This window comes from Canis lupus, chromosome 17 (assembly GCF_003254725.2).
Source record: "Canis lupus dingo isolate Sandy chromosome 17, ASM325472v2, whole genome shotgun sequence".
Lineage (NCBI taxonomy): Eukaryota > Metazoa > Chordata > Mammalia > Carnivora > Canidae > Canis > Canis lupus.
In genome coordinates, this window is record NC_064259.1 from 6,116,661 (window position 1) to 6,129,295 (window position 12,635).

At 40.7% G+C, this 12,635-nt stretch overlaps 1 protein-coding gene across 6 annotated transcripts in view; it reads right to left on the reverse strand.

Annotated features, from left to right (window-relative positions):
• The window catches only part of MBOAT2 (membrane bound O-acyltransferase domain containing 2), a 123,456-nt gene that overhangs the window by 25,673 nt on the left and 85,148 nt on the right, over positions 1-12,635 (reverse strand). For all 6 annotated transcript variants that reach the window (XM_025454721.3, XM_025454719.3, XM_035700657.2 and 3 more), the window contains one exon: positions 7,170-7,265. In XM_025454721.3, the coding sequence (XP_025310506.1) occupies positions 7,170-7,265 (96 nt within the window). The remainder of the gene's footprint in view (positions 1-7,169; positions 7,266-12,635) is intronic.

A 12,635-nucleotide genomic window follows, 5' to 3' on the forward strand; every position in this document is an offset into this window, starting at 1 on the left:
AGACACAACCATGCACAAGATGAAGTTCCCGCTGCCATGGCCCTCACAATGTACCGGACGGAGAGAGATAATAAAGGAATAAACAGGCAAATGCATCGTATGCCAGATGCTGCCCAGGGCTGAGCCCAGGAACAAAGCAGGGCAGGGGAAGAGGGAGTGCCAGCACGTGGTGACATATAACCAGCCTCGCCTGAAGGTGACATTTCAAGCGAGAACAAGGCAGAGAGCAGCCTGTGGAGGTAAGAAGGTTCAGGAAGGGAGAGAAGCAGTTCAACAGCCCTCAGGCAGAACTGTGACTGGTATGTGGGGAGACAGGAGGACGCTGACAGGCCTGGAGCTGGTGCAGAGGGCGGACAGGGCAGATGCCTGAGGCAGGCGGGGCAGCGGTCAGACCCAGGCGGGTTCTGCAGGGGCGAGTGAGGCCTGGCTCTCGAGTGACACACGGACTGGACGGCTCTCGGCACGTAGTAACCTGGTTTTAAATGGACGTTTTCTGGCTCTGGGCTGAAAAAGACTGAGAAGCCACAGTGGGATAAGTGGGCAGGAGAGGATGGAGGCTCAGACCAGGGTGACAGCACGTGGGGTCTGACGTGGTGCCCAGCTGTCATCTGAAGGTAGAGATGACAGGATCTGCTGGCGACCTGACAAGGGGTTTGATGCAGGGTTTGAGATCCAACGCCGCCAAGGTTTTTGACCAGAGCAACCACCCAGAAGGACAGAGGTGCCTCCTGGAGCTCTGGGTGGAGGTATGGGTGGTGAACTGGCAGCTGGTCACCTGAGTCTGAAAACTGCCTACACCCTGCCCCCACCGGTGATTGCTTATGGAAGACTGGGGAGCTAGTTAAGTCCCCCCCCCAAAAAAATTATCTAAAATATCAAAGTAGAGCGGGGGGATGGGGTGACTGGGTGACGGGCACTGAGGGGGGCACCTGACAGGATGAGCACTGGGTATTATACTATATGTTGGCAAACTGAACTCCAATAAAAAATTTTTAAAAAATATCAAAATAATGATGCCATTGTGTAGATTAAATAAAGTAGCCACATGAAAAATACCTGGAACGGTATCTGAGACACAGCAAATGTCTAACAAAACCTTCCTTTAATAAATACTGGAACTGCTACCAGGCATCAGGCACTGAAGGGACATGATAATTAGCTGTAAAGTGTGGTCTCCGGAGAGGCTTTCTCACTAAAACGGGAGATAAACAGGTATGTGAATAACTATATAAAAGTGTTATGAGCCAGATGAGCCATCTGAAGGAATGTGTGCAGAGATGAGAAAGAGCTTTAAAACGAGGGCAAAACCTGGGGTCCAAGTCACGTCATATCCCCTGGGCCTGTGGGCCAAGGGGCGCTGGGTGTGTGTGGACAGCTGGACTGCAAGGGCGGCGCCCCAAGCAGGGAGAACAGTCCAGAGATGGTGAGGACAGCGGGGACGGGGCTGAGGGGCAGGCTGGGCACACCCCGTGGGGGCTCAGAGCCTCAGGAACCCGCAGACTTCCAATACATAGTTACAGCACACTGCCTTGCAAGCGGACAGAACAGTGGAGAAGGATCCGGGAGGGCAGAGGCCGGACAAATCAAGCCGTCTAGTGGCCTGCTTGCTCTTGGTAACTCGACCTAGGTTAGTAGCAGCTGGACAGAAGGATTCCTCCCACCAAATGTAGGTCAAGGTGTGGGAGACACTCCCCCAGGATGAAACAGGATCAACGGAACATTAAGGTTGAGCAATTGAATAATTTACATCTACCCCACTTACAACACAGTAAGTGGGCGCCGTGTGACAGGAGGTGATGAGAGCGGGGGTCTTCTAGAACTCAGCACGGAGCACAGAGACACATCTACAACTGACTCTCAGCTTGAATAAGGCTTTCCCAAAGGAGCACACACAGGACACCTAGCTAGCTCACTGCATTGAGTGTCCCACTCTTGATTTTGGCTCAGGTCATGCATGATCTCAGGGTCATGAGATTGAGTCCTGCATCCAATTCCCTGCTGTGTGTGGAACCTGCTTAAGATTCTTTCTCTCCTTCTGCCTCTGTACCCCACTCCCTGTCTGAAAAAATTAAAAAATAAATAAATAAAAGAGGTGCATCTAACAATCACACCTATAGCTTTTAGACCAAATGGTCTGTCCCTTATGCTGGACAGGACTGTCACCTACAAAAGTACTTCACACCTAACAAAATGTACAGCATGTGCTCCATAAATCCTAGCTGAATGAACACACAGGAGTAAGCAGTAACAAAATGTTTGCTGAGCATCTGATACTACGTGGTTAGCTCTAAAACACATCCTTAATCCGAATGGAAAATTATGTCATGTACATCTCGTTTGGTGGATGCATTAAGCTATCCCTTTAGCACCATAAAAATCGACATCAGAACTCATCACCTTCCTGCCAAAAAAAATCTGTTCTCACTTCCATCTACACGTTACTTATCTACAAAGAAGGCAAGGATTTACCTTTCATTCTTCCGTCTCAATACCATTTACTGAATAATCAAGAAGAGCTTTCCCCACTGGATCTATAATCCCACCATTTCTTTTCTGTACCTTTATTTCTCAGATCCCATGGGGTTGTTTCTCTGCCCTGGTTTTACGATTCCTGTTAGTCCTGTAATATTTAAGGGACTGCTACTTGACAAACAGTAGTGTTTTGTACTGAAATTGCTACCTGCACACGCTCAAACTTCTAGAGAAACTTTTCAGTTCATCTAATGTCCCTCAACACCCCACCTAGAACTGCATGACACCTACAGATTAACCTGAAAGGAATTATTATCTTTATAATACTGAATAACAAGATGTTTCTCCAGTTAGTGTCCTTTCATATCCTACAGTAAAGTTTTATTGTCTTCTACAGAGGTCCTGTGCATTTCTTTTTACATGTATTCCTAGACATATCAGAGTTTTAACTGCTTGTGAAACTAGGATCCTTTAACTATTATATTTGCTAACTGGTTATTGCTGATATAAAAGGCAGCTAATTAATTATTGTATACTCTTCCTGTACCTATTTTCTGAGGCTAGCACAAAAGTCAAGACTTCAGTAGCTTCTCAACCTTTCTGTGAAAAGAAACTTCTAAGATATGAGTCCCTTAGGGGCACCTGGGGGGCTCAGTCTGTTATGCGCCTGTCTTTAGCTCAGGTCATGATCTCGGGGTCCTAGGATCGAGTCCTGCATTGGGGGGTCCCTGCTCAGTGGGGAGTCTGCTTTTCCCTCTGCCCCTCCTCATCACTTGCGCTGTCTCTCAAATAAATTTAAAAAAAAAGCAAGTCCCTTTTATCTGATTGACATTTTAAATACATCTTGAACTCATGCCTAACTACACACGCACACATGCACACACAATTAGTTTCCCATATATCATGCAAGTAAGATTGCCCTGTACAAAAGAGCCCCCATGTGATTCCTCAGCAAGAGCCTGGCTTTGCTTTCGGTACTGCCAGTTTCAGGGCCGCAGGAGCGCTAAGGATAAAGGATGGTTCACTGTATTCAATTCTACCTTCTACAGACATCATGCATTTTGGATATTTACCCTAATTAGGATCAAGTTAGCATCTTTTATGCTCACGTGTTAAATACATTCAGGACTTCTAAACACCTAAATATTTCATTAGGGGAAGAGTCTGCCTCTAGGTGGCTTCTTTTCTGTCCTGTGTCCAATTAAAAAAAAAAAATCCTTCAACTTAGTTTGGTCAGATGGCCTCCTTCAGCTAATTTGTCTTTGCCTAATCTTTATCAGTTTACTGGTGATGGTCAAATGCTTCCTCCTAATGGATAAAAATTATACATTAAACTGGGAGTTTTATATCAGGTTGTCCATCTTTAACATGCTATATTGTTTTTCTTCCACATAAACATTTTAAATTATACTTAAATATTTAAATGACATTTTAAGTCTCAGCAAAATACTTAAAGCCATGTCATATAAAGTTATTTTTAAACATGCCTGTTGTTCTTACTGCAAAACTACCCCCTAATTTGTGGGCCACGTACAGAGTCCTTTCCAATAGGAAGTAAGCAGCAGTGGTGAGGAGGCATGCACTCTCCGTTTGCTCATCAACAGGGCCTCCGTTCACTGTTCACCAAGAGGATTCCTGAGATGCTGAATGAGGTGAAGCCCTAAGAAAGAAGCTTCCCTAAATGACTGTGTGAAGCAAAGGCTCCCTCCTCAGTGGACTGAGAAATAAGCATGTATTATGCTGAGCCACTGAAGTTGTGCTGTTGTTCTAACAGCAGTTAGCTTCTCCCCAGCTAGAGACTAGTAGTAAACAAGAGTTTAGAATATCAGGTACCAGAAATAAGAAAGTTAACTACTAAGATCAAACCAAAGGGACGGGGGGGTTGGAGGACCCAGGAAACACCGTGTTATGCAAATCTCTACTCATGCCAACCACATTCGTGAGCTCAATTTAGCTATGTTAATTACTTTTGAAATCTGACAATTTAAAAATATAAGCAGCACAGTATTTGTTAAATGAAGTATTATGTGGAATCCCAAAATATAAGCTAGAGACACAGAGCAGTTGTGGTCAGAGGGTAGAGCCTCACCTGGTTAGCCCCTACCGGTTACTTGGCTAGTGTATCTGAGAACTCAAGAAGGCAATTTGCAAATTCATGGTTTACAGTGTTAACTTCCAGCTGCTAATGTTAACATTTCTGTTATCAATATGCATAGACTGAATTAGTCAACAGTATTCTTTTTGTTTCAATTTCATACTAAATGCTTAATTCATTTTTTTTTTCAATTTACTTATTTATGATAGTCACAGAGAGAGAGAGAGAGAGAGGCAGAGACACAGGCAGAGGGAGAAGCAGGCTCCATGCACCGGGAGCCCGATGTGGGATTCGATCCCGGGTCTCCAGGATCGCGCCCTGGGCCAAAGGCAGGCACCAAACCGCTGCGCCACCCAGAGATCCCTGCTTAATTCATTTCTAAATTCATTATAATGCAAGCACTAAAGCTATGAATTTATCTCTTAGATAGCACAGCTTCACCCACATGGCTCAGGTTTTTCTGCACTGTGATTGTTATTTCCCCTCATTCTTCTTGCTGTATTTTCTACTTTCTTCTTTACTAAGTAGTATTATTATTGATTCAGTGTCTATTTAACACCACTATGTGCTAAGCACTAAGGATACCCCCCAATGAACAAGACCAGTAGGGTAACTGCACCCAGGAAGATTAAACTAAGTGGCCTTAACTCTTGTAAACATTCACAACCTGTTCCTACTTTCATTATACCCTAATGACAACCTGTGACCTGGCTTACATCTTCAAATTCCAAAGATTTTTAATGGCCCAATATATTCACTGATTCTGTCCATTAGCTCTTTTTCTGCAAGAATATCTATTATTTATAAGCCAGATTGCCAGCATCTAGTCTCCTTTTCTGAATTCCAGGTACATTTCTCTATTCTACCCAATATATCATTAATTTAAGGAGTTTTTTTTAGTGTATTAATCAGTTCATTTCGGTTTGGTTGTGTTTGTTCTTTTGTATGAACCTCCTTTCATTTAAGTCTATTTTTTAAATCAGTTTTTAAGGGCTCCTGGGTGGCACAGTCAGTGAAGCATCTGCTTCTGGCTCAGGTCATGATCCCGGGGTCCTGGGATCAAGTCCCACATGGGGTTCTCTGCTCAATGCAGAGTCTGCTTCTCCCTTTCCCTCTGCCTGCTGCTTGCCCTGCTTGCACTCTTTCTTTCTCAAATAAATACAATCTTTAATAATAATAAATCAGTTTTTAAAAGTAAAATCTACTTGAATCCCATTAAGGAGAAAAGAAATTTCATCTTCTAAAATTCTCTTGTTCCATAGCAGTAATTTTTCTCTAAGCTTATAAAACTTTGGTCCATTTCTAATGTTGAGTAACTTTTTTTTTCCATACGTGCCATGATATACTTTATTTTTTTCCACTTTGTTCATCCTTAGCCGAGGTCCCTTTATAAAGATGGTGAGCACGTTAGCTCTTAGGGACTTGGACTACATTTATCTTGGAGCAGACATTTAATCAGTTTTGTTACAGGACATAGAGTACCATGGAGGGACTACCTTCCCTTTGAAAGAACTTTAAAAAGGCAGAAGTTATTTCCATGACTCAGTTGAATACTAGACATAAGAATGTAGAACATTCCATAAAAGTGAAATGCACAACAAGTAAAATACATGCTCAAGTGTCTTCTCTAGGATATTCAGAAGACAAAGCTAGGCCAAGGACATCTGGTCCAAAAAAAAGTCTCAGGGGGTGTTAAGAAGCAAGAAGAAGGGGTGCCAGGGTGGCTCAGCAGTTGAGCGTCTGCCTTCGGCCCAGGGCATGATCCTGGAGACCCAGGATTGAGTCCCACATCAGGGTCCCTGCATGGAGCCTGCTTCTCCCTCTGCCTGTGTCTCTGCCTCTCTCTCTCTCTCTCTCTGTGTGTGTCTCTCATGAATAAATAAATAAAATATTAAAAAAAAAGTAGCAAGAAGAAGTGATCAGATCTTATACAGAAGCTGGTAAATGACTGTACAGAAGACTCTCAGAAAAAAAAAAAAAAAAAAAAAAAAAAAAAAAAAAAAAAAAAAAACAGAAGACTCTCAGGAGAAGAAAGAAACAGAGTCAAAGACACAAACTCCAGGGGGCTGGCTTTCAATAGTTAAAACTGATGGCAGAAATTTCCATAAAGTTAGAGAATGCTTCCAGTATCAGAATCCCATACAACAAATTTAATTGCTACATATTGGAAACTGTATATAAGTCAACTTAAAAAGACAGGTTATTTTTGTGACTTACACAGAACCATAAAAGACCACTTCATAAGAAAATGTCTAAATTTGGGGCACCTGGGTTGGCTCCATCAGTTAAGCATCCAATTCTTGATTTCGGCTTGAGTCATGATTTCAGGGTTCTGCTGGAGATTTTCTCTCTCTCTCTCTCTTTCTCTCTCTATCCCTCTGCCCTTCCCCCAATTTACGCTCACCTGCGTGGTGCATGTGCACATGCTCTCTCTTAAATAATTTTTTTAAAAAAGAAAATATCTAAATTCATAAAGGAATTTCCAACCAAAATGTTTGTCAGTCACTTTTCATTTGAACTACTTAATGCAACTGTATGTTGTCTTCTCACCAACATGTTAGAATAGATAAAACAGGCTACTGAGTCAAAGTGTTCATCTTACCCTGAAAAATCAGCAGAATATTGTCCATAATCAAAGATATAGACTCTAGTAATTTGGCACACTGTGAGGTATCCCAAAGCAAACACAAAACAATATCTGGAAAACAAAAACAAACTAGATTAGTGAAAATAAAAGATTCATTTTGTTAAATAATACATTTCAAAGCAATTTATTAACCATATGATTCAAAATTTAAATGGTTCAAAACTTAAATATTTCTAGATCTATTCCACAAATAGCTTTCTTTAATAAACTGTAACAACTCTTAACTAGTATCTACTTAAGTCTACTTTTGTAAATTTTGTACCATCTTCAATGGTAAATGCATCTAATTACTGCTTTTATTAATTTTTTCCTTCTGAAAGACCTCCAGGAATCAAACTATATATTTGAAAGTCATGTTCACAAGTATAAAACTGTGAGTATTGGTATTTCTTCTATTTATTTCTCTTCCTTTTTAGAAAACACAATTTAGCCCAAAGATTTTTGGCTAAATTATACATTAAACAAATTCTTAATAGGATTTTAAAAACTTGCTCTCAACAGTCTAAAATCATACATCCTTAGTGTGGATCAGATGGCATTTACTCACATTTTATAGGTATGAACATTTATTTCCACATTCTCAAGGTGCTTGGGACAGAGCTACAATAATTAAACACATAGTATGGAAAAGAATTTATGTATCAATATGAAAATAACAGAAATTCTAGAACATGATAAAGGCTGCGATGCAAATGAGCAGGGAGGGATTATTATCTAGTCAATATAATTCTAGAGAAACTAAAGAATTACTGTACAACAGAAAAACCAGAACACATAGGAAATGTGGATAAATATTCAAATGTTCTCAAATTGGGGAAGGACTTTCTAAACACTGTTAAAATTTTAAGTTTCCTGGTATAGGCAATTCAGGCAGTTTTATGAAAGAAATCTTTTAAACTTGGGGCACCTAGGTGGCTCAGCCGGTTGAGCATTGGACTCCTGATTTCGGCTCAGGTCAGGATCTCAGGGTCCTGGGATCGAGCCCTGTATCAGGCTCCCACTCAGGGGGGTGTATGCTTAAAGATTCTCTCTCTCCCTCTCCCTGCCCTTCCCGACTTACATGCCAACATTCTCTCTCTCTCTCTCTCAAATAAATTAATTAAAAATAAAAAAAGAAATCTTTTAAACTTTAAACAAATAGGTAATTTTCATTTACTTGAATTAGTCCTAGGAGGGGGCAGAGGGTGATAGCTTCCTAATTCAAATGTTTTACAAAACATATATACTCTTGATAACCATATTTGACAAAATAGCATACATACATACTCACACACACAGGAGTGACAAATCAAAATAATTTCTAAAAATCATGTGGCTGATGGTGTTTCCTAAAGATGATCATAACATCTCCCATTTCATATGCTCTTCGACAACCTGACCTTCTGCTCCGCCCCCCCCCCCCCGCCCCGTTATGAATAAGAGTCTATTTCTCTATCCACTTAGAGTCTGGGTTGGCCTTTCAGCTCCTCTGACCAGCAGATTATGGCAGAAATAACACTTTGCTAGTTCCAGGCATGGCCCATAATTAGCCTGGTGATTTCTACTTCTTGCTTTGTGGAAGTTGTGACTCTCCTGAGACCCTGAAAAGAAGTGCGACTATCCTGAAACCATCACATGCAGAGGCTCTGGAGGATGAGACACTGTCTAGGAGAGACAGACACCAGATAGTAAGATACGTGGGTGAAGCAGCTGATGCCATATCAAAAAGAGATGATCTATCCAGTCGAACCTTTCCTGAATTTCTGTCCCACAAAGTCATTAGTAAAATAACATACCTATTTGTTTTAGGCCACCATAGTTTAGTGGGGTGATAGGATCAGAACAGAAATTGGTAAGTGAAAATGAGGCACTACCATGATTAAAAAAATCTGGAACACATAGCCCTGGCTTTAGGACTGGGTGCAGGTGGGACATGTAAAGGCCTTAAGGAGATTGCTAGTGAGGATCTGAAGGGCAGTAAGGAAACTGTCACTGGAAGCTACGGAACTTGGGTAACACTGGTACTCACTGGTTCCTTTCAGATGCATACGACAAGGTATGGATATAGAGAAATGAGCTAAAAAGGAGAGCTATTCAGGTTTTCAGCAAAATTTAGAAAAAAAAAGAGGGCTCAGGACAGTCTTTCCAGTCACAAAACACTCTTACAATAATCACAGTAAAGATGAAGTCAAGAGGACTCTTTAATGATACCTCAGGAAGATGTAAGGGCACATCTTCAGAGAACCTCTCAGAAAAAACAACAGCTTCCCAGAATCTTAAGGTTATGTCTCTTAGACTCTCTGCTAGACGAGAACGTTTTCAAGAACCTGAAGGATGCTATCACACAGCACTTTCAGGCCACAGTAAAAGGAGATTAGGAGAGGTCTATGGGAGTGGCTTCTGTCTGTCTAATGCAGGAGATTTATAGAGACATAGGACACCCACACCTGTCTTTAAGAGAGTTGTACAAGACTGGAGGGGAAGGGAGAAAGTTCAGATGAAGAGATCTTTCTGTCCCCAATTATCCACTGGTATGTAAAGGACTAAGAAAGCTGTTCAACTGTAAAATCTGGCTATTTCTTATATAAAAGGAAGGACAGAAGGACAGCTCAGGGTGTGGACAAAGAGCCACAGAGACCAACTCACAGGGATGAGATGGGGCCACTACTCAAGGAACAGGTAACGGGTGTCCCGATGGACTTCATAATTGCTATGTACCAGAGACTGTTAAGCAACTTGCATTCCTCTCCCTTTTTAATGAAGGATCTACCATAATTATCCTACCACTATTCACCATTGTATATTCATTACTGGGTGGAGGGGTACAAAACTTGCCCCATTAGCGCACTGGTCCTCACATGGAGAAGAGCTATATTTGAAGAACCACACTGAAGCTTCATCCATAGTACACCTGATTTAGATGACCAGAGGGAGGTGTCAAACTTGATGCCATAAGGAGGTGAGGAGGTGACACTCTGGGGTCTTTTTTTTTTTTAATTCTTTTTATTTTATTTTATTTATTTATGATAGTCACAGAGAGAGAGAGAGAGAGAGAGAGAGAGAGAGAGAGGCAGAGACACAGGCAGAGGGAGAAGCAGGCTCCATGTACCGGGAGCCCGACGTGGGATTCGATCCCGGGTCTCCAGGATCGCGCCCTGGGCCAAAGGCAGGTGTCAAACCGCTGCGCCACCCAGGGATCCACACTCTGGGGTCTTGAGAGGAAGTGAGAACATGCAAGATGGATGTAAATTTTGGGGGCCAAAGGACTGTCTCCAAAGATTACTGCCCCAAGCAACAACCCGTGCATGGGTAGCTCTGAACAGCAAGAGACAGAATATAATCCTCTTCCCCTTGAATCTGAGCTGGACTTAATAATTTAGTTTACTAATAGAATACAATGAAAATGACTTCTTGAAACGTCAAGGCCCAGTCATGAGAAGTCTTGCAGCTTCCTCCATTTCATTCTTGAAATGCTTGTCCTTAGCATACTGTGAGCCCAGCTATCACATGTGCATCGAGAGGTAACATTCCTGGTCAACAATCCCAGGTGATCTCCCAACCAACAGTCAACACTGACTGCCAGAAGGGAACCATCTTGGATGCCAAGAGGTGAGGCTTTCAAATGATCACAGTTCCAGCCAACATGTAATAGCACCCACATAAGTCCTCGAGCAAAGATTCTCTAGCTAAGTCTGGCCAACATACAAAACCAAGAAAAACAGTAATAAACTGTTGTTTAGCCACTGACTTTGGGTGGTTTGTCATGCTGCAGAAGATAACTGAAGTAATTCCTTAATAAAAGTTTAGCATGTACAACTAATAGTAATTTAAAATAAAATACCTCAATCAGGTAGGGCTTATTTGAGAAATGCAGGTATGATTCACTATAAAAGGACTAGTAATATCTATCATCACAGTGATGAGTCAAAGGGAAAAGGTTATAATTAATACAGAGAATGCCATTTAATAAAATTTAATATTACCATGTAAGAATTAGAACTCTCAGCAAACTAAGAGAAAAGGATCCTTTCTTAATGAATATATATTAAAAAAAATCTGTCAAAATACTCAATATTTTGTCAGCCCTGAGACACTACTAATTTGTGGGGGAAAGCATACGACAGTTTCTGAAGTGGGAAAGAAGCAGTGTATGTGTTAGTATAGATGAACTTTATTTTAGACTTATTTTGAAAATTCAAATAACATAAAGTCTACTCTTCTCATTTTAATCCCTAAATTTAATATTGGAACCCCTATCAAAATCCTAACAATACTTTTTGGTGGAACTTGACCAGCTGACTTTCAAGGTCTTCTGGAAAACTAAACAAACATTTGATGAGGAGGACTTGCCCAACCCCAGCAGATAAAAGAACACATCAGAGTGATTTATAATGTAGTATTGTTTCATAAACAGATCAAAAGATTAACCAAACAGAGAGGAAAGTTAAAAAAAAAAAGACTCATCCAACTGGAAGTTTTTGTTTATTTTAAAGCTGGCATATGAAATTAGTGGGAGAAGGATGAGGTAAATGAGATAAAAAACTTAGCTCTCATTTCAGAAATAAAAATAGTTTCCTGGTTTGCACTACACATACACATACAAAAATCCAGATTATGAACAGATCTTAATGTTAAAAATAGGACAACAAAAAGTACCAAAATAAAATACAAAGGAATATCCTCAAAATCTTGGCATGGAAAAATCTTCCTAAGCATGACAAAAATCAAAAATGCCATGAAGATGATATCTGACAAATATTTACTATATAAACACTGGTAATTTCTATAGGAGAGATAACAGAACATTAAATAAGCAACAGAAATTGTTTACTATGTATAGTAGTTTACTATCTTTAATTTAAAAATCCCACAAATCAACAAAGGATTAAGAAATCAAGTGAAAATGGGTGAGAATGTGAATGAGTAAATAATAGAGTTAAAAAAATTATAAAGTCAGTCCATTTAGAAAAATAAATGGCTCAGCTGGAGAAGAGGATGACTCTTGACCTCGGGGTCATGGGTTTGAGCCCCACCTTGGGTGTAGAGATTACTAAAAAAACATAAACTTAAGAAAATGAAATGAGATTCAAGATAAGGAACAATCAGGAAATCTTAATAATTATAATCCAGAAGAGCACATTAGAGGCTCCTGGGTGGCTTCGTCGGTTAAGCGTCTGACTCATGGTTTCAGCTCAGGTCATGATCTCAGGGTCATGAGACTGAACCCTGTGTTGGACTCCATGTTGGGGATGGAATCTGCTTGGGATTTTCTCTCTCCCCCTCTGCCTCACCAAGTGCTATACATACATATATAAATACATAAATACATAAATAAATAAAATGATAATATTTGTCCAGTATCAAAAGTTTAAAAATAGGCAATATCCAGTTTGGGTAGGGAAAACAGGCATTCTCAAATGCAGTTGGTGGGGATGAAATTTT